This window comes from Oncorhynchus kisutch, unplaced genomic scaffold (assembly GCF_002021735.2).
Source record: "Oncorhynchus kisutch isolate 150728-3 unplaced genomic scaffold, Okis_V2 Okis06b-Okis10b_hom, whole genome shotgun sequence".
Taxonomy (NCBI): Eukaryota; Metazoa; Chordata; class Actinopteri; order Salmoniformes; family Salmonidae; genus Oncorhynchus; species Oncorhynchus kisutch.
In genome coordinates this window covers 5,207,539-5,230,454 of record NW_022261983.1, presented here as the reverse complement: position 1 = coordinate 5,230,454, position 22,916 = coordinate 5,207,539, and the positions used below count along the sequence as shown (strand labels likewise).

At 34.6% G+C, this 22,916-nt stretch overlaps 1 protein-coding gene across 8 annotated transcripts in view; it reads left to right on the top strand.

The window, feature by feature from the left end:
- Nucleotides 1-2,212: 2,212 nt before the first annotated feature.
- The window catches only part of LOC109877351 (nuclear GTPase SLIP-GC-like), a 44,804-nt gene continuing 24,100 nt past the window's right edge, over nucleotides 2,213-22,916 (top strand). For 2 of the 8 annotated variants that reach the window (XM_031814141.1, XM_031814138.1), the window contains exons 1-6: nucleotides 4,296-5,278; nucleotides 5,463-5,566; nucleotides 10,048-10,137; nucleotides 22,427-22,454; nucleotides 22,608-22,700; nucleotides 22,821-22,914. In XM_031814141.1, the coding sequence (XP_031670001.1) occupies nucleotides 5,212-5,278; nucleotides 5,463-5,566; nucleotides 10,048-10,137; nucleotides 22,427-22,454; nucleotides 22,608-22,700; nucleotides 22,821-22,914 (476 nt within the window). In that variant the 5' untranslated portion in view covers nucleotides 4,296-5,211. Of the gene's footprint in view, nucleotides 2,319-2,405; nucleotides 2,431-4,281; nucleotides 5,279-5,462; nucleotides 5,567-10,047; nucleotides 10,138-22,426; nucleotides 22,455-22,607; nucleotides 22,701-22,820; nucleotides 22,915-22,916 lie in introns of those variants that run through there. The other 6 variants (XM_031814139.1, XM_031814140.1, XM_031814145.1 and 3 more) reach the window with 6 other exon arrangements.

The window sequence follows — 22,916 nt, the reverse complement described above, 5'->3', positions numbered from 1 at the left end:
GAGTTTTCTCTAGGATTAAATGTCAGGAATTGTGAAAACTGAGTTTAAATGTATTTGGCTAAGGTGTATGTAAACTTACGACTTCAACTGTATATACAGTGCCTTGCGAAAGTATTCGGCCTCCTTGAACTTTGCGACCTTTTGCCACATTTCAGGCTTCAAACATAAAGATATAAAACTGAATTTTTTTGTGAAGAATCAACAACAAGTGGGACACAATCATGAAGTGGAATGACATTTATTGGATATTTCAAACTTTTTTAACAAATCAAAAACTGAAAAATTGGGCGTGCAAAATTATTCAGCCCCTTTACTTTCAGTGCAGCAAACTCTCTCCAGAAGTTCCGTGAGGATCTCTGAATGATCCAATGTTGACCTAAATGACTAATGATGATAAATACAATCCACCTGTGTGTAATCAAGCCTCCGTATAAATGCACCTGCACTGTGATAGTCTCAGAGGTCCGTTAAAAGCGCAGAGAGCATCATGAAGAACAAGGAACACACCAGGCAGGTCCGAGATACTGTTGTGAAGAAGTTTAAAGCCCGATTTGGATACAAAAAGATTTCCCAAGCTTTAAACATCCCAAGGAGCACTGTGCAAGCGATAATATTGAAATGGAAGGAGTATCAGACCACTGCAAATCTACCAAGACCTGTCACCAGACTGTCCATGGTGAAATTATTTAAACAAACTCAAGGGGAAGCAAATTTAGATCATGTCATTTTCTGAATATGCTCGCATGTAACCTTTGTGGAGAGAGCAGATTGAAATGTGAAACTACACTGACCCATTGAGAAACCAATATCCCCAAAACTTCCACCAATGCTCTTGAATGGGGAATCATTCAAAAACACCTGTGTTTCTGTATAAAGCCTTCAAAAGGGTTTAAGTCTGTGAAAAGTCAAGTATTTAAATAGACAACTGTGCTTAGGTGTGGTCTCAGAATGAGGAGGTCGATTCATTTTCTATCCACTGTGGTTCCACTTTTATGAAACACATACATGTTTTTAATATTCTCTACGCCCAGTTAATAACGACGTTTAATACTAAAACCACCTCAGTGACTGGACCTTAGATTCTTTAGATAAATTCACACTTTTTATGAACAAATAAACCCAACCAAATAATGTTGAATGCAGTTGTGACAGAGAACTAGCCTAAACTGGTGCTCCCCACACAGTAGGTGCTCCATTATTCCAACATGATTGTAAAAACAGTGTTTTGGTCTACTGTATTTAGCTATGACAGAGTTTAAAGGTGAGGAGGACTGATTAGTACATACATTAGGAGTGACTCTTTACTTGAAACCACTTGTTCCTTTGTTATTATATTTCTTACAGTAGGTACTGTATGTTTGCAACTGTTGTTAAGGGAAATGTTGTCCATGCTCAACATTTCACAAGACTGGAAATAAACACTTTATTGAAAATGTTGATCCCAAAGGTTCTCTTCTTCTTGTTAAGTTATGAAAGTGTGTTATTATATTGTGTTTGTAAAAACTCTGTTCACTTCTACATCCTCATAACTTCATGTCCAGTTTCATGTTTATCTTCTCTTGTATTTCAACATTTGTCTGTGGACTTTATCCTTCTGAATGTTAATACACAACTAACTGCATACTTAAATTTGAGAAAGTGGCCTCCAAAGTTTCTGCACTAATTTCCACATCTGCCCGTCAGAACTTCTTATTACCCGTGTATTTAGAATAGATACACTATTTACAGATACAGTATGATAACTATTTTAATATACTATCTCTAATGGTGCCGGTGTGGTATAATTGTTTTGTATCGTGTCCTTTTTCCCCTACCGAAGTAGAAAACTGCTAAATAACTTCCAGTTTTGGCAACACATTATTATTATGTTTAAAAACACTCAATAAAAGATGCAAGAAAGGTATTTTCTTAAATGATCAGAAAAATACAATTTTGCCCTAAAACCATTTACTGGAAACATGACATTTTTTACATGATCATTTTACAGCCAAGAAATGATGTAGCTGAATAAAGCCAAAGTTATTGTATGACAGGATGTTGTATTAGTTTAAATGAGTTTAAGCACTATTGTTCAATCACAGTAATATACTGAGCAAGGTCATTCTATTTTATAGAGGGGAAATTAGGGTTAACTACCACACTGAGGTGTTTTTTTGTAGCTAGAATAGGAAAACCAGTCAGAACAAGTTAAAGAATAGCCACACCCATCCTGCTGTACTCCTTTACCCAACGCCACATACATTGTTCAGTATGTTTGTTTGCTGTAGAGAGGTGTGTCAGTAGCACAGAATACATTTGTAGAATTTTGCCTTTATGTGGTAAGTATCAGCATATGTTTGTTTAAACTTTCCACACATTTCATGGTAAACTCTCAGTTGATCAGTGTGGGCTCATTTAAAGGAAATACAGAGATTTGCAACTTTATGTGATGTGAGTATAAACCTTTTCTTTAATTTCAAATAAGTGGCAGCATGAATTAGGTTAGCTTGAAATAGTAGCAGAATGACTGAGTGATGTTTTACAGACATTACAAATCTGTTCTGCAATAGAAGCAAACTTTTTTAATGGCCAAATCACCTAAAGTCAAACCAAATATCGAGTTTATTTCAGTGGAGTTCAGTTGATTTGGCCATGAAATATTTGGCCCCAACCCACATCCAGAGTGCAGCGGAAATTTTCCTGGGATTTGCTCATTTCTACCGTCGCTTAATTTGGGGCTACAGCACCCTGGCTTCTCCCCTCTCTGCACTCACTTCTCCCAAGGTGCCATTCACATGGTCCCCAGCTGTTAACAGGGCGTTTTTGGACCTTAAGCATCGGTTTACTACAGCCCCTATCCTCCTCCATCCGGACCCGTCCCTTCAGTTTGTGGTTGAGGTCGACACTTCTGACGTTGGATTGGGGGCTTGAAGGGGCGGAACATGCATTTTTGGTGTGAACCAACCATAAGAATTTACAATATCTCCACACAGCCAAGCGCCTTAACTCTAGGCAGACCCGTTGGGCTCTGTTATTCACCAGATTCAACATTCCCATCTCCTACTGCCCAGGGTCCAAGAATGGGAAGCCTGATGCTCTCTCTCAGCATTCGTCCCTGCATGCATGGTATGTGCTCAGAATAAGACTCCGTGGCAAGCTGGCCTCATTCAACCACTCCCTGTTCCTCATTGCCCCTGGTCCCATATCTCCTTGGACTTTGTCACTGGGCTTCCTCCATCTGATGGCAACACCATCATCCTTACAATGGATAGGTTCTCTAAAGCCGCCCATTTCATCCCCCTCCTCAAGTTACCTTCAGCCATGGAGAAGGCCCAGCTCATGGTCAGCACGTTTTTCGAATCCATAGACACCCTATCGACACAGTCTCCGATCGTGGTCCTCAATTCACATCCTGATTCTGGAAGGCGTTCTGCACCCTCATTGGGTTGTCGGCCAGTCTGTCCTCCGGGTTTCACCCCCAGTCCAATGGCCAGTCAGAGCGTGCCAATCAGGACCTGGAGACAAATCTTCAGTGCCTCGTCTCGACCAACCCCACCGTCTTGTGTGTTGTTCCGTACTCCTGTTTTTTCTAATCCTCCCGGTTCCGACCTTTTCTGCCTGCCCTGACACTGAGCCCGCCTGCCATACCATTCAGCCTGCCCTGACACTGAGCCCGCCTGCCATACCATTCAGCCTGCCCTGACACTGAGCCCGCCTGCCATACCATTCAGCTTGCCCTGACACTGAGCCCGCCTGCCATACCATTCAGCTTGCCCTGACACTGAGCCCGCCTGCCATACCATTCAGCCTGCCCTGACACTGAGCCCGCCTGCCATACCATTCAGCCTGCCCTGACCTCGAGCCTGCCTGCCACTCTGTAGCTTTTGGACTCTGACCTAGTTTACAATCTTCTGCCTGTCCTCAACCTGCCTCTTGCCTGCCCCTTGTATTTTAATAAATATCAGAGACGCGAACCATCTGCCTCCTGTGTCTGCATCTGGGTCTCATCCTGTGTCGTTTTACAACCATAGAGATCCTATTAGATCTTGCAGATTTATACCATCTGCCTATCTGCACTGACTCTATCTTGCATTGACACTACGCACACACACTAGACTTTAAATACACACCATATATACACACTCACGCACACTATATTGTCACTCCATCACAAAACCCACTCACATTCACATACACTACATATGCACACACACACATAACAGACACGCAAACCGACACAACACAAACACACGTTCACACATACACGCACACTCACATACACTTTTACACTCATACTTGGCTGCTGCTGCTCTGCTCTGCTCTTTATTTTTCTATTTATTATTTTACACACAAAGCTTTATTGTAATGAAGTAGGCCTACTTTTGGGACTTGTGTTCTGTTCTTTTCATAAGAAGTATCTCCACCGATTCCACCCAGAGCCTTCATCGGGGTAATATTTGCTGTAGCCAAGAACAACTGCTTTGAAACAATGTCAACCAATTGGTTCTCCAACCAAATAAGGTTGAATTCAGATAGAGAACAAGACTGCCCATCGGGACAAGAATTAAACACACTCAAGGGAAAGTCAATGCAAATTTAGATAATGTCATTTTCTGAATATGTTTGCATGTGACCTTTGTGGAGAGAGAAGAGTGAAATGTGAAACTACACTGACCCATTGAGAAAACAATATCCCCAAAACTTCCACTGGCACTCTGGAATGGGGAATCATTCAAAAACACTTTCTGCAGAAAGCCTTCATCAGGGTTTAAGTCATGGGAGACAGACACGTATTTAAATAAACACCTGTGCTTAGCTGTGGTCTCAGAAAATATAATTTTTTTCCAGGTCTATTCATTAAATGCTTAGCTGTGGTATCAGAATGAAGAGTTTATCCCAGGTCTATTCATTAAATGCTTAGCTGTGATATCAGAATGAAGAGTTTATCCCAGGACTACTCTTTGTAAATCCACCATGATGTATACCCTGATGAAGCCTCTATGCTGAAACACTTTGGAAACAGATAAGTTGATATAGTTAAAGTCATGCCTACTTTGTAAACCATACGTAACCAATAAATCCATCAAGTCCCATCGCTCAGTCTGTTGCTCTTTAAGGAGGTGTGGGTTACATTTGCAAAAGACTTAGCAAATACTGAAAGCATAACCTTAAGTGTAATAACTGTAAATGTGTATGTCTTTCTCATTTAATGTTTTAGCCTAATGTGGTTTCATGGATAACTTTGTCAGAGACAAATTAACTGAATGGAACTTCAGTGAGTATATTGACAGATTCAAAGGTAAGCATATTTCTAAAGTGTTTTTGTACATATATTTTATAGACAGGGATGGAAAGAACTGGCAAATTAATTTAGAAACATGATTCACTTTGAGATTTTATTGGTTCATCACTGAATTGTATAATTCACTTGTGCTGTGAGTTGTCCTGATTCTTTACGACTTCATTTGTATCCTGACATCTAGATGAAGAAATTGACAAAGAGAGTTTCCTGCTCCTAGATGAAAAAGCCTTTGCCAACTTGATTCCAAAACTTGGTCCAAGGTACAAATTTCAAGAGAAACACAAGGTATGTAACAAGCTATTTTATTTGATTCTTATTGATCATTTTCTGTCTTTCACATATTGAACATATCACAAAGCCCTATACTTTAGGCATAGTTTAGGGATAGATCAGCCAAATATATATATTTTTAGCTTTTTGTTAACTATGTCACAAAATTACTGAAATCTTAATACTTTGTCATGTCTTATTTACTCAACTGCTCAACAAAGTGCAGTACTGCATGACTTTGTTGAAAGGATTTCATATTTAAAGTGCATTTCGGAAAGTATTCAGAACCTTTGACTTTTTGGACATTTTGTTACGTTACAGCCTTATTAAAACAAATGTCCCTCGTCAATCTACAGGTTTTTAGACAGTTTTGCAAATGTATTACAAATAAAAAACAGATATATCTTATATATACAGTGGGGCAAAAAAGTATTTAGTCAGCCACCAATTGTGCAAGTTCTCCCACTTAAAAAGATGAGAGGCCTGTAATTTCCATCATAGGTACACTTCAACTATGACAGACAAAATGAGGAAAATATCACATTGTAGGATTTTTAATGAATTTATTTGCAAATTATGGTGGAAAATAAGTATTTGGTCAATAACAAAAGTTTATCTCAATACTTTGTTATATACCCTTTGTTGGCAATGACAGGTCAAACGTTTTCTGTAAGTCTTCACAAGGTTTTCACACACTGTTGCTGGTATTTTGGCCCATTCCTCCATGCAGATCTCCTCTAGAGCAGTGATGTTTTGGGGCTGTTGCTGGGCAACATGGACTTTCAACTCCCTCCAAAGATTTTCTATGGGGTTGAGATCTGGAGACTGGCTAGGCCACTCCAGGACCTTGAAATGCTTCTTACGAAGCCACTCCTTCGTTGCCCGGGCAGTGTGTTTGGGATCATTGTCATGCTGAAAGACCCAGCCACGTTTCATCTTCAATGCCCTTGCTGATGATAGGCTTTGTTACTTTGGTCCCAGCTCTCTGCAGGTCATTCACTAGGTCCCCCCGTGTGGTTCTGGGATTTTTGCTCACCGTTCTTGTGATCATTTTGACCCCACAGGGTAAGATCTTGCGTGGAGCCCCAGATCAAGGGAGATTATCAGTGGTCTTGTATGTCTTCCATTTCCTAATAATTGCTCCCACAGTTGATTTCTTCAAACCAAGCTGCTTACCTATTGCAGATTCAGTCTTCCCAGCCTGGTGCAGGTCTACAATGTTGTTTCTGGTGTCCTTTGACAGCTCTTTGGTCTTGGCCCATAGTGGAGTTTGGAGTGTGACTGTTTGAGGTTGTGGACAGGTGTCTTTTATACTGATAACAAGTTCAAACAGGTGCCATTAATACAGGTAACGAGTGGAGGACAGAGGAGCCTCTTAAAGAAGAAGTTACAGGTCTGTGAGAGCCAGAATTCTTGCTTGGTTGTAGGTGACCAAATACTTATTTTCCACCATAATTTGCATAGAAATTCATAAAAAATCCTACAACGTGATTTTCTGGATTTCTTTTTCTCATTTTGTCTGTCATAGTTGAAGTGTACCTATGATGAAAATTACAGGCCTCTCTCATCTTTTTAAGTGGGAGAACTTGCACAATTGGTGGCTGACTAAATACTTTTTTGCACCACTGTATAAGTGTTCAGACCCTTTGCTATGAGACTCGAAATTGAGCTCAGGTGCATCCTTTTTCCATTGATCATCCTTGAGATATTTCTACAACTTGATTGGAGTCCACCTGTGGTAAATTGAATTGACTGGACATGATTTGGAAAGGCACACACCTGTCGATATAAGGTCCCACAGTTGACAGTGCATGTAAGAGGAAAAACCTAAAGAAAAACCTAGAGAACTCTCAGTCCATGAGAAACAAGATTCTCTTGTCTGATGAAACCAAGATTGAACTCTTTGGCCTGAATGCCAAGTGTCATGTCTGGAGGAAACCTGGCACCATCCCGAAGGTGAGGCATAGTGGTGGCAGCAACATGCTGTGGGGATGTTTTTAGTGGCAATGACCCTAAGCACACTGCCAAGACAACGCGGAGTGGCATCAGGACAAGTCTCTGAATGTCCTTGAGTGGCCCAGCCAGAGCCCGGACTTGCACCTGATCGAATATGGTGCGTTCTGAGCCCTCTCCTGTACTCCCTGTTCACCCACGACTGCGTAGCCACGCACGCCTCCAACTCAATCATCAAGTTTGCGGATGACACAACAGTGGTAGGCTTGATTACCAACAACGACGAGACGGCCTACAGGGAGGAGGTGAGGGCCCTCGGAGTGTGGTGTCAGGAAAATAACCTCACACTCAACGTCAACAAAACTAAGGAGATGATTGTGGACTTCAGGAAACAGCAGAGGGAACACCCCCCTATCCACATCGATGGAACAGTAGTGGAGAGGGTAGCAAGTTTTAAGTTCCTTGGCATACACATCACAGACAAACTGAATTGGTCCACTCACACAGACAGCATTGTGAAGAAGGCGCAGCAGCGCCTCTTCAACCTCAGGAGGCTGAAGAAATTTGGCTTGTCACCAAAAGCACTCACAAACTTCTACAGATGCACAATCGAGAGCATCCTGGCGGGCTGTATCACCGCCTGGTACGGCAACTGCTCCGCCCTCAACCGCAAGGCTCTCCAGAGGGTAGTGAAGTCTGCACAACCCATCACCGGGGGCAAACTACCTGCCCTCCAGGACACCTACACCACCCGATGTTACAGGAAGGCCATAATGATCATCAAGGACATCAACCACCCGAGCCACTGCCTGTTCACCCCGCTATCATCCAGAAGGCGAGGTCAGTACAGGTGCATCAAAGCTGGGACCGAGAGACTGAAAAACAGCTTCTATCTCAAGGCCATCAGACTGTTCAACAGCCACCACTAACATTGAGGGGCTGCTGCCAACACACTGACAATGACACTGTACTCTATATCATCGACTGCATCCTTATGTAATACATGTATCACTAGCCACTTTAACTATGCCACTTTGTTTACATACTCATCTCATATGTATATACTGTACTCGATATCATCTACTATATCTTGCCTATGCTGCTCTGTACCATCACTCATTCATATATCCTTATGTACATATTCTTTATCCCCTTACACTGTGTATAAGACAGTAGTTTTGGAATTGTTAGTTAGATTACTTGTTGGTTATTACTGCATTGTCAGAACTAGAAGCACAAGCATTTCGCTACACTCGCATTAACATCTGCTAACCATGTGTATGTGACAAATAAAATTTGATTTGATTTGATTTGATTTTGATTTATTTAAGTTTAATATGTTTTCTAAATTAGCAAAAATGTCAAAAAAACTGTTTTTGCTTTGTCATTATGGGGTACTGTGTGTAGATTGGTGAGGAAAATAAATAATTTAATCAATTTTAGAATAAGGCTGTAACGTAACAAAATTTGAAAAAAGTCAAGAGTGCTGACTGCTTTCCGAATGAACTGTACAGTTGAAGTCGGAAGTTTACAAACACATTATCCAAACACATTTAAACTCAGTTTTTCACAATTCCTGAAATTTAATCCAAGTAAAAAGTCCCTGCCTTAGTTCTGTTAGGATCACCACTTTATTTTAAGAATGTGAAATCTCAGAATAATAGTTAAGAGAATGATTTATTTCAGCTTTTATTTCTTTCAACACATTCCCTGAGGGGAAGAAGTTTACATACACTCAATTAGTATTTGGTAGCATTGCCTTTAAAGTTTTTAACTTGGGTCAAACATTTTGGGTAGCCTTCCACAAGCTTCCCACAATAAGTTGGGTGAATTTTGTCTCATTCCTTTTGGTGTAACTGAGACAGGTGTGTAGGCCTCCTTGCTCACACACACTTTTTCAGTTCTGCCCACAAATGTCCTATAGGATTGAGAACAGGGCATTGTGATGACTTTGTTGTCCTTAAGCAATTTTGCCACAACTTTGCAAGTATGCTTGGGATCATTGTCCATTTGGAAGACCCATTTGTGACCAAGCTTTAACTTCATGACTGATGTCTTGAGATGTTGCTTCATTCATCCACATCATTTTAATTCCTCATGATGTCATCTATTTTGTGAAGTGCACCAGTCGCTCCTGCAGCAAAGCACCCCCACAACATGCCACCCCCGTGCTTCACGGTTGGGATGGTGTTCTTCGGCTTGCAAGCCTCCCCCTTTTTCCTACAAACATAATAATGGTCATTATGGCCAAACAGTTCTACAGTCTATATCAGACCGTATACAACGTGTAAGACAAACATTTGTTTTTACTGCTCTAATTACATTGGTAACCAGTTTATAACAGCAATAAGGCACATTGTTTTTTGTTGTATATGGCCAATATACCACTGCTTAGGGCTGTATTCAGGCGTTTGTGTTTTATCGTGTGTAAGAACAGTCATTATTTTGGCTATATACCACACCTTCTCGGGCCTTATTGCTTAATTATAAATAGCTCAAAGGGGTTTTAATGCACTTTATACTACTTTATTTATTGATGACAGGCGATACAAAAGGAGTTAGAAAATGATGGGACAGCAACTGACAGCCAAGTTCAAACATCCTCCACAATGGCATGGGCTTCCTTGGACCAGGTATGCATTGGGTTGTGAACCAAGTCTCTCAGCATACCGGGCAGACACTTAAAGACCTTTGCTTTGTAAAGTATAATGCAGTATAAAAGCATAAAGAATGCTTACCCTTAAAACATGTATGTACTCTTAGTGTAAATGAAGGACGATGCTATATGATGGGTTTATTTAAAACAACATGTATGTAGTCTTAGTGTAAATGAAGGATGATGCTATATGATGGGTTTATTTAAAACAACATGTATGTAGTCTTAGTGTAAATGAAGGATGATGCTATATGATGGGTTTATTTAAAACAACATGTATGTAGTCTTAGTGTAAATGAAGGATGATGCTATATGATGGGTTTATTTAAAACAACATGTATGTAGTCTTAGTGTAAATGAAGGATGATGCTATATGATGGGTTTATTTAAAACAACATGTATGTAGTCTTAGTGTAAATGAAGGATGATGCTATATGATGGTTTTATTTAAAACAACATGTATGTAGTCTTAGTGTAAATGAAGGATGATGCTATATGATGGGTTTATTTAAAACAACATGTATTTACTCTTAGTGTAAATGAAGGATGATGCTATATGATGGGTTTATTTAAAACAACATGTATGTAGTCTTAGTGTAAATGAAGGATGATGCTATATGATGGGTTTATTTAAAACAACATGTATGTAGTCTTAGTGTAAATGAAGGATGATGCTATATGATGGGTTTATTTAAAACAACATGTATGTAGTCTTAGTGTAAATGAAGGATGATGCTATATGATGGGTTTATTTAAAACAACATGTATGTAGTCTTAGTGTAAATGAAGGATGATGCTATATGATGGTTTTATTTAAAACAACATGTATGTAGTCTTAGTGTAAATGAAGGATGATGCTATATGATGGTTTTATTTAAAACAACATGTATGTAGTCTTAGTGTAAATGAAGGATGATGCTATATGATGGGTTTATTTAAAACAACATGTATTTAGTCTTAGTGTAAATGAAGGATGATGCTATATGATGGGTTTATTTAAAACAACATGTATGTAGTCTTAGTGTAAATGAAGGATGATGCTATATGATGGGTTTATTTAAAACAACATGTATGTAGTCTTAGTGTAAATGAAGGATGATGCTATATGATGGGTTTATTTAAAACAACATGTATGTAGTCTTAGTGTAAATGAAGGATGATGCTATATGATGGTTTTATTTAAAACAACATGTATGTAGTCTTAGTGTAAATGAAGGATGATGCTATATGATGGGTTTATTTAAAACAACATGTATGTAGTCTTAGTGTAAATGAAGGATGATGCTATATGATGGTTTTATTTAAAACAACATGTATGTAGTCTTAGTGTAAATGAAGGATGATGCTATATGATGGTTTATTTAAAACAACATGTATGTAGTCTTAGTGTAAATGAAGGATGATGCTATATGATGGGTTTATTTAAAACAACATGTATGTAGTCTTAGTGTAAATGAAGGATGATGCTATATGATGGGTTTATTTAAAACAACATGTATGTAGTCTTAGTGTAAATGAAGGATGATGCTATATGATGGGTTTATTTAAAACAACATGTATGTAGTCTTAGTGTAAATGAAGGATGATGCTATATGATGGGTTTATTTAAAACAACATGTATGTAGTCTTAGTGTAAATGAAGGATGATGCTATATGATGGTTTATTTAAAACAACATGTATGTAGTCTTAGTGTAAATGAAGGATGATGCTATATGATGGGTTTATTTAAAACAACATGTATGTAGTCTTAGTGTAAATGAAGGATGATGCTATATGATGGGTTTATTTAAAACAACATGTATGTAGTCTTAGTGTAAATGAAGGATGATGCTATATGATGGGTTTATTTAAAACAACATGTATGTAGTCTTAGTGTAAATGAAGGATGATGCTATATGATGGTTTATTTAAAACAACATGTATGTAGTCTTAGTGTAAATGAAGGATGATGCTATATGATGGGTTTATTTAAAACAACATGTATGTAGTCTTAGTGTAAATGAAGGATGATGCTATATGATGGGTTTATTTAAAACAACATGTATGTAGTCTTAGTGTAAATGAAGGATGATGCTATATGATGGGTTTATTTAAAACAACATGTATGTAGTCTTAGTGTAAATGAAGGATGATGCTATATGATGGGTTTATTTAAAACAACATGTATGTAGTCTTAGTGTAAATGAAGGATGATGCTATATGATGGTTTATTTAAAACAACATGTATGTAGTCTTAGTGTAAATGAAGGATGATGCTATATGATGGGTTTATTTAAAACAACATGTATGTAGTCTTAGTGTAAATGAAGGATGATGCTATATGATGGGTTTATTTAAAACAACATGTATGTAGTCTTAGTGTAAATGAAGGATGATGCTATATGATGGGTTTATTTAAAACAACATGTATGTAGTCTTAGTGTAAATGAAGGATGATGCTATATGATGGGTTTATTTAAAACAACATGTATGTAGTCTTAGTGTAAATGAAGGATGATGCTATATGATGGGTTTATTTAAAACAACATGTATGTAGTCTTAGTGTAAATGAAGGATGATGCTATATGATGGTTTTATTTAAAACAACATGTATGTAGTCTTAGTGTAAATGAAGGATGATGCTATATGATGGTTTATTTAAAACAACATGTATGTAGTCTTAGTGTAAATGAAGGATGATGCTATATGATGGGTTTATTTAAAACAACATGTATGTAGTCTTAGTGTAAATGAAGGATGATGCTATATGATGGGTTTTATTTAAAACAACATGTATGTAGTCTTAGTGTAAATGAAGGATGATGCTATATGATGGGTTTATTTAAAACAACATGTATGTAGTCTTAGTGTAAATGAAGGATGATGCTATATGATGGGTTTATTTAAAACAACATGTATGTAGTCTTAGTGTAAATGAAGGATGATGCTATATGATGGTTTTATTTAAAACAACATGTATGTAGTCTTAGTGTAAATGAAGGATGATGCTATATGATGGTTTTATTTAAAACAACATGTATGTAGTCTTAGTGTAAATGAAGGATGATGCTATATGATGGGTTTATTTAAAACAACATGTATGTAGTCTTAGTGTAAATGAAGGATGATGCTATATGATGGGTTTATTTAAAACAACATGTATGTAGTCTTAGTGTAAATGAAGGATGATGCTATATGATGGGTTTATTTAAAACAACATGTATGTAGTCTTAGTGTAAATGAAGGATGATTGCTAATATGATGGGTTTATTTAAAACAACATGTATGTAGTCTTAGTGTAAATGAAGGATGATGCTATATGATGGGTTTATTTAAAACAACATGTATGTAGTCTTAGTGTAAATGAAGGATGATGCTATATGATGGTTTATTTAAAACAACATGTATGTAGTCTTAGTGTAAATGAAGGATGATGCTATATGATGGGTTTATTTAAAACAACATGTATGTAGTCTTAGTGTAAATGAAGGATGATGCTATATGATGGGTTTATTTAAAACAACATGTATGTAGTCTTAGTGTAAATGAAGGATGATGCTATATGATGGGTTTTATTTAAAACAACATGTATGTAGTCTTAGTGTAAATGAAGGATGATGCTATATGATGGGTTTATTTAAAACAACATGTATGTAGTCTTAGTGTAAATGAAGGATGATGCTATATGATGGTTTTATTTAAAACAACATGTATGTAGTCTTAGTGTAAATGAAGGATGATGCTATATGATGGGTTTATTTAAAACAACATGTATGTAGTCTTAGTGTAAATGAAGGATGATGCTATATGATGGGTTTATTTAAAACAACATGTATGTAGTCTTAGTGTAAATGAAGGATGATGCTATATGATGGGTTTATTTAAAACAACATGTATGTAGTCTTAGTGTAAATGAAGGATGATGCTATATGATGGGTTTATTTAAAACAACATGTATGTAGTCTTAGTGTAAATGAAGGATGATGCTATATGATGGGTTTATTTAAAACAACATGTATGTAGTCTTAGTGTAAATGAAGGATGATGCTATATGATGGGTTTATTTAAAACAACATGTATGTAGTCTTAGTGTAAATGAAGGATGATGCTATATGATGGTTTTATTTAAAACAACATGTATGTAGTCTTAGTGTAAATGAAGGATGATGCTATATGATGGGTTTATTTAAAACAACATGTATGTAGTCTTAGTGTAAATGAAGGATGATGCTATATGATGGGTTTATTTAAAACAACATGTATGTAGTCTTAGTGTAAATGAAGGATGATGCTATATGATGGGTTTATTTAAAACAACATGTATGTAGTCTTAGTGTAAATGAAGGATGATGCTATATGATGGGTTTATTTAAAACAACATGTATGTAGTCTTAGTGTAAATGAAGGATGATGCTATATGATGGGTTTATTTAAAACAACATGTATGTAGTCTTAGTGTAAATGAAGGATGATGCTATATGATGGGTTTATTTAAAACAACATGTATGTAGTCTTAGTGTAAATGAAGGATGATGCTATATGATGGTTTATTTAAAACAACATGTATGTAGTCTTAGTGTAAATGAAGGATGATGCTATATGATGGGTTTATTTAAAACAACATGTATGTAGTCTTAGTGTAAATGAAGGATGATGCTATATGATGGGTTTATTTAAAACAACATGTATGTAGTCTTAGTGTAAATGAAGGATGATGCTATATGATGGTTTTATTTAAAACAACATGTATGTAGTCTTAGTGTAAATGAAGGATGATGCTATATGATGGGTTTATTTAAAACAACATGTATGTAGTCTTAGTGTAAATGAAGGATGATGCTATATGATGGGTTTATTTAAAACAACATGTATGTAGTCTTAGTGTAAATGAAGGATGATGCTATATGATGGGTTTATTTAAAACAACATGTATGTAGTCTTAGTGTAAATGAAGGATGATGCTATATGATGGGTTTATTTAAAACAACATGTATGTAGTCTTAGTGTAAATGAAGGATGATGCTATATGATGGGTTTATTTAAAACAACATGTATGTAGTCTTAGTGTAAATGAAGGATGATGCTATATGATGGGTTTATTTAAAACAACATGTATGTAGTCTTAGTGTAAATGAAGGATGATGCTATATGATGGGTTTATTTAAAACAACATGTATGTAGTCTTAGTGTAAATGAAGGATGATGCTATATGATGGGTTTATTTAAAACAACATGTATGTAGTCTTAGTGTAAATGAAGGATGATGCTATATGATGGGTTTATTTAAAACAACATGTATGTAGTCTTAGTGTAAATGAAGGATGATGCTATATGATGGGTTTATTTAAAACAACATGTATGTAGTCTTAGTGTAAATGAAGGATGATGCTATATGATGGGTTTATTTAAAACAACATGTATGTAGTCTTAGTGTAAATGAAGGATGATGCTATATGATGGTTTTATTTAAAACAACATGTATGTAGTCTTAGTGTAAATGAAGGATGATGCTATATGATGGGTTTATTTAAAACAACATGTATGTAGTCTTAGTGTAAATGAAGGATGATGCTATATGATGGGTTTATTTAAAACAACATGTATGTAGTCTTAGTGTAAATGAAGGATGATGCTATATGATGGGTTTATTTAAAACAACATGTATGTAGTCTTAGTGTAAATGAAGGATGATGCTATATGATGGGTTTATTTAAAACAACATGTATGTAGTCTTAGTGTAAATGAAGGATGATGCTATATGATGGGTTTATTTAAAACAACATGTATGTAGTCTTAGTGTAAATGAAGGATGATGCTATATGATGGGTTTATTTAAAACAACATGTATGTAGTCTTAGTGTAAATGAAGGATGATGCTATATGATGGGTTTATTTAAAACAACATGTATGTAGTCTTAGTGTAAATGAAGGATGATGCTATATGATGGTTTATTTAAAACAACATGTATGTAGTCTTAGTGTAAATGAAGGATGATGCTATATGATGGGTTTATTTAAAACAACATGTATGTAGTCTTAGTGTAAATGAAGGATGATGCTATATGATGGTTTTATTTAAAACAACATGTATGTAGTCTTAGTGTAAATGAAGGATGATGCTATATGATGGTTTTATTTAAAACAACATGTATGTAGTCTTAGTGTAAATGAAGGATGATGCTATATGATGGGTTTATTTAAAACAACATGTATGTAGTCTTAGTGTAAATGAAGGATGATGCTATATGATGGGTTTATTTAAAACAACATGTATGTAGTCTTAGTGTAAATGAAGGATGATGCTATATGATGGGTTTATTTAAAACAACATGTATGTAGTCTTAGTGTAAATGAAGGATGATGCTATATGATGGGTTTATTTAAAACAACATGTATGTAGTCTTAGTGTAAATGAAGGATGATGCTATATGATGGGTTTATTTAAAACAACATGTATGTAGTCTTAGTGTAAATGAAGGATGATGCTATATGATGGGTTTATTTAAAACAACATGTATGTAGTCTTAGTGTAAATGAAGGATGATGCTATATGATGGGTTTATTTAAAACAACATGTATGTAGTCTTAGTGTAAATGAAGGATGATGCTATATGATGGGTTTATTTAAAACAACATGTATGTAGTCTTAGTGTAAATGAAGGATGATGCTATATGATGGGTTTATTTAAAACAACATGTATGTAGTCTTAGTGTAAATGAAGGATGATGCTATATGATGGGTTTATTTAAAACAACATGTATGTACGTCTTAGTGTAAATGAAGGATGATGCTATATGATGGTTTATTTAAAACAACATGTATGTAGTCTTAGTGTAAATGAAGGATGATGCTATATGATGGGTTTATTTAAAACAACATGTATGTAGTCTTAGTGTAAATGAAGGATGATGCTATATGATGGGTTTATTTAAAACAACATGTATGTAGTCTTAGTGTAAATGAAGGATGATGCTATATGATGGTTTTATTTAAAACAACATGTATGTAGTCTTAGTGTAAATGAAGGATGATGCTATATGATGGGTTTATTTAAAACAACATGTATGTAGTCTTAGTGTAAATGAAGGATGATGCTATATGATGGGTTTATTTAAAACAACATGTATGTAGTCTTAGTGTAAATGAAGGATGATGCTATATGATGGGTTTATTTAAAACAACATGTATGTAGTCTTAGTGTAAATGAAGGATGATGCTATATGATGGGTTTATTTAAAACAACATGTATGTAGTCTTAGTGTAAATGAAGGATGATGCTATATGATGGGTTTATTTAAAACAACATGTATGTAGTCTTAGTGTAAATGAAGGATGATGCTATATGATGGGTTTATTTAAAACAACATGTATGTAGTCTTAGTGTAAATGAAGGATGATGCTATATGATGGGTTTATTTAAAACAACATGTATGTAGTCTTAGTGTAAATGAAGGATGATGCTATATGATGGGTTTATTTAAAACAACATGTATGTAGTCTTAGTGTAAATGAAGGATGATGCTATATGATGGTTTTATTTAAAACAACATGTATGTAGTCTTAGTGTAAATGAAGGATGATGCTATATGATGGGTTTATTTAAAACAACATGTATGTAGTCTTAGTGTAAATGAAGGATGATGCTATATGATGGGTTTATTTAAAACAACATGTATGTAGTCTTAGTGTAAATGAAGGATGATGCTATATGATGGGTTTATTTAAAACAACATGTATGTACTCTTAGTGTAAATGAAGGATGATGCTATATGATGGGTTTATTTAAAACAACATGTATGTAGTCTTAGTGTAAATGAAGGATGATGCTATATGATGGGTTTATTTAAAACAACATGTATGTAGTCTTAGTGTAAATGAAGGATGATGCTATATGATGGTTTTATTTAAAACAACATGTATGTAGTCTTAGTGTAAATGAAGGATGATGCTATATGATGGGTTTATTTAAAACAACATGTATGTAGTCTTAGTGTAAATGAAGGATGATGCTATATGATGGTTTTATTTAAAACAACATGTATGTAGTCTTAGTGTAAATGAAGGATGATGCTATATGATGGTTTTATTTAAAACAACATGTATGTAGTCTTAGTGTAAATGAAGGATGATGCTATATGATGGGTTTATTTAAAACAACATGTATGTAGTCTTAGTGTAAATGAAGGATGATGCTATATGATGGGTTTATTTAAAACAACATGTATGTAGTCTTAGTGTAAATGAAGGATGATGCTATATGATGGGTTCATTTAAAACAACATGTATGTAGTCTTAGTGTAAATGAAGGATGATGCTATATGATGGGTTTATTTAAAACAACATGTATGTAGTCTTAGTGTAAATGAAGGATGATGCTATATGATGGTTTTATTTAAAACAACATGTATGTAGTCTTAGTGTAAATGAAGGATGATGCTATATGATGGGTTTATTTAAAACAACATGTATGTAGTCTTAGTGTAAATGAAGGATGATGCTATATGATGGTTTTATTTAAAACAACATGTATGTAGTCTTAGTGTAAATGAAGGATGATGCTATATGATGGTTTATTTAAAACAACATGTATGTAGTCTTAGTGTAAATGAAGGATGATGCTATATGATGGTTTATTTAAAACAACATGTATGTAGTCTTAGTGTAAATGAAGGATGATGCTATATGATGGGTTTATTTAAAACAACATGTATGTAGTCTTAGTGTAAATGAAGGATGATGCAATATGATGGGCTTATTTAAAACAACATGTATGTAGTCTTAGTGTAAATGAAGGATGATGCTATATGATGGGTTTATTTAAAACAACATGTATGTAGTCTTAGTGTAAATGAAGGATGATGCTATATGATGGTTTTATTTAAAACAACATGTATGTACTCTTAGTGTAAATGAAGGATGATGCTATATGATGGGTTTATTTAAAACAACATGTATGTAGTCTTAGTGTAAATGAAGGACGATGCTATATGATTGGTTTATTTAAAACAACATGTATGTAGTCTTAGTGTAAATGAAGGATGATGCTATATGATGGGTTTATTTAAAACAACATGTATGTAGTCTTAGTGTAAATGAAGGATGATGCTATATGATGGGTTTATTTAAAACAACATGTATGTAGTCTTAGTGTAAATGAAGGATGATGCTATATGATGGTTTTATTTAAAACAACATGTATGTAGTCTTAGTGTAAATGAAGGATGATGCTATATGATGGTTTTATTTAAAACAACATGTATGTAGTCTTAGTGTAAATGAAGGATGATGCTATATGATGGGTTTATTTAAAACAACATGTATGTAGTCTTAGTGTAAATGAAGGATGATGCTATATGATGGGTTTATTTAAAACAACATGTATGTAGTCTTAGTGTAAATGAAGGATGATGCTATATGATGGGTTTATTTAAAACAACATGTATGTACTCTTAGTGTAAATGAAGGATGATGCTATATGATGGGTTTATTTAAAACAACATGTATGTAGTCTTAGTGTAAATGAAGGATGAGGCTATATGATGGGTTTATTTAAAACAACATGTATGTACTCTTAGTGTAAATGAAGTATGATGCTATATGATGGTTTTATTTAAAACAACATGTATGTAGTCTTAGTGTAAATGAAGGATGATGCTATATGATGGGTTTATTTAAAACAACATGTATGTAGTCTTAGTGTAAATGAAGGATGATGCTATATGATGGGTTTATTTAAAACAACATGTATGTAGTCTTAGTGTAAATGAAGGATGATGCTATATGATGGTTTTATTTAAAACAACATGTATGTAGTCTTAGTGTAAATGAAGGACGATGCTATATGATGGGTTTATTTAAAACAACATGTATGTAGTCTTAGTGTAAATGAAGGATGATGCTATTTGATGGGTTTATTTAAAACAACATGTATGTAGTCTTAGTGTAAATGAAGGATGATGCTATATGATGGGTTTATTTAAAACAACATGTATGTAGTCTTAGTGTAAATGAAGGATGATGCTATATGATGGGTTTATTTAAAACAACATGTATGTAGTCTTAGTGTAAATGAAGGATGATGCTATATGATGGTTTTATTTAAAACAACATGTATGTAGTCTTAGTGTAAATGAAGGACGATGCTATATGATGGGTTTATTTAAAACAACATGTATGTAGTCTTAGTGTAAATGAAGGATGATGCTATATGATGGGTTTATTTAAAACAACATGTGTGTAGTCTTAGTGTAAATGAAGGATGATGCTATATGATGGTTTTATTTAAAACAACATGTATGTAGTCTTAGTGTAAATGAAGGATGATGCTATATGATGGTTTTATTTAAAACAACATGTATGTAGTCTTAGTGTAAATGAAGGATGATGCTATATGATGGTTTTATTTAAAACAACATGTATGTAGTCTTAGTGTAAATGAAGGATGATGCTATATGATGGGTTTATTTAAAACAACATGTATGTAGTCTTAGTGTAAATGAAGGATGATGCTATATGATGGTTTTATTTAAAACAACATGTATGTAGTCTTAGTGTAAATGAAGGATGATGCTATATGATGGGTTTATTTAAAACAACATGTATGTAGTCTTAGTGTAAATGAAGGATGATGCTATATGATGGGTTTATTTAAAACAACATGTATGTAGTCTTAGTGTAAATGAAGGATGATGCTATATGATGGGTTTATTTAAAACAACATGTATGTAGTCTTAGTGTAAATGAAGGATGATGCTATATGATGGGTTTATTTAAAACAACATGTATGTAGTCTTAGTGTAAATGAAGGATGATGCTATATGATGGGTTTATTTAAAACAACATGTATGTACTCTTAGTGTAAATGAAGGATGATGCTATATGATGGGTTTATTTAAAACAACATGTATGTACTCTTAGTGTAAATGAAGGATGATGCTATATGATGTGTTTATTTAAAACAACATGTATGTACTCTTAGTGTAAATGAAGTATAATGCTATATGATGGTTTTATTTAAAACAACATGTATGTAGTCTTTGTGTAAATGAAGGATGATGCTATATGATGGGTTTATTTAAAACAACATGTATGTAGTCTTAGTGTAAATGAAGGGTGATGCTATATGATGGGTTTATTTAAAACAACATGTATGTAGTCTTAGTGTAAATGAAGGATGATGCTATATGATGGTTTTATTTAAAACAACATGTATGTAGTCTTAGTGTAAATGAAGGACGATGCTATATGATGGGTTTATTTAAAACAACATGTATGTAGTCTTAGTGTAAATGAAGGATGATGCTATTTGATGGGTTTATTTAAAACAACATGTATGTAGTCTTAGTGTAAATGAAGGATGATGCTATATGATGGGTTTATTTAAAACAACATGTATGTAGTCTTAGTGTAAATGAAGGATGATGCTATATGATGGGTTTATTTAAAACAACATGTATGTAGTCTTAGTGTAAATGAAGGATGATGCTATATGATGGGTTTATTTAAAACAACATGTATGTAGTCTTAGTGTAAATGAAGGATGATGCTATATGATGGTTTTATTTAAAACAACATGTATGTAGCCTTAGTGTAAATGAAGGATGATGCTATATGATGGTTTTATTTTAAACAACATGTATGTAGTCTTAGTGTAAATGAAGGATGATGCTATATGATGGTTTTATTTAAAACAACATGTATGTAGTCTTAGTGTAAATGAAGGATGATGCTATATGATGGGTTTATTTAAAACAACATGTATGTAGTCTTAGTGTAAATGAAGGATGATGCTATATGATGGGTTTATTTAAAACAACATGTATGTAGTCTTAGTGTAAATGAAGGATGATGCTATATGATGGGTTTATTTAAAACAACATGTATGTAGTCTTAGTGTAAATGAAGGATGATGCTATATGATGGGTTTATTTAAAACAACATGTATGTACTCTTAGTGTAAATGAAGGATGATGCTATATGATGGGTTTATTTAAAACAACATGTATGTAGTCTTAGTGTAAATGAAGGATGATGCTATATGATGGGTTTATTTAAAACAACATGTATGTAGTCTTAGTGTAAATGAAGGATGATGCTATATGATGGGTTTATTTAAAACAACATGTATGTAGTCTTAGTGTAAATGAAGGATGATGCTATATGATGGGTTTATTTAAAACAACATGTATGTAGTCTTAGTGTAAATGAAGGATGATGCTATATGATGGTTTATTTAAAACAACATGTATTTACTTTCCTTTATCTTGCAACGTTCCATTGTGTAAGGCGGCAGCTCCCAGCATTAGTCCACAAGGTACAGATTATTTTGTTTTGTATATAAAAAAGGCATTATGTACCCTGCTCATTTAATCATTTATGCCAGCACCATTCTTAAAGAATAAACAAGGTTTTGGAGCTTAATTGTATAAAAATAAATATTACAGTAACGATTTATGTTTTTTCTCAGGCAAAAGAAAAAATCCTCCTACCTTCCCTTCAACCAGTACACCACCAAAGCAACCGTGTTTCTCCAAACCTACACAACCAACCTCTAAATTCGGTAAGTACTTCTAAAGTTACTCTTTTATTACAAAACCGGATAGATTGTTTTGCTATAGTTAATCGCCCAAAATATCTAGACATTCATACTAATTCATGTTCATTGTATGTAATAACACAGAGAGACAAGCCATGAAGGCAGCAGAGACGTGTGTGACACAAGTCCTTGAGAAACTAAAAACTCTTCCCAAGAAGGAATTCATTGACTACCTCAAGT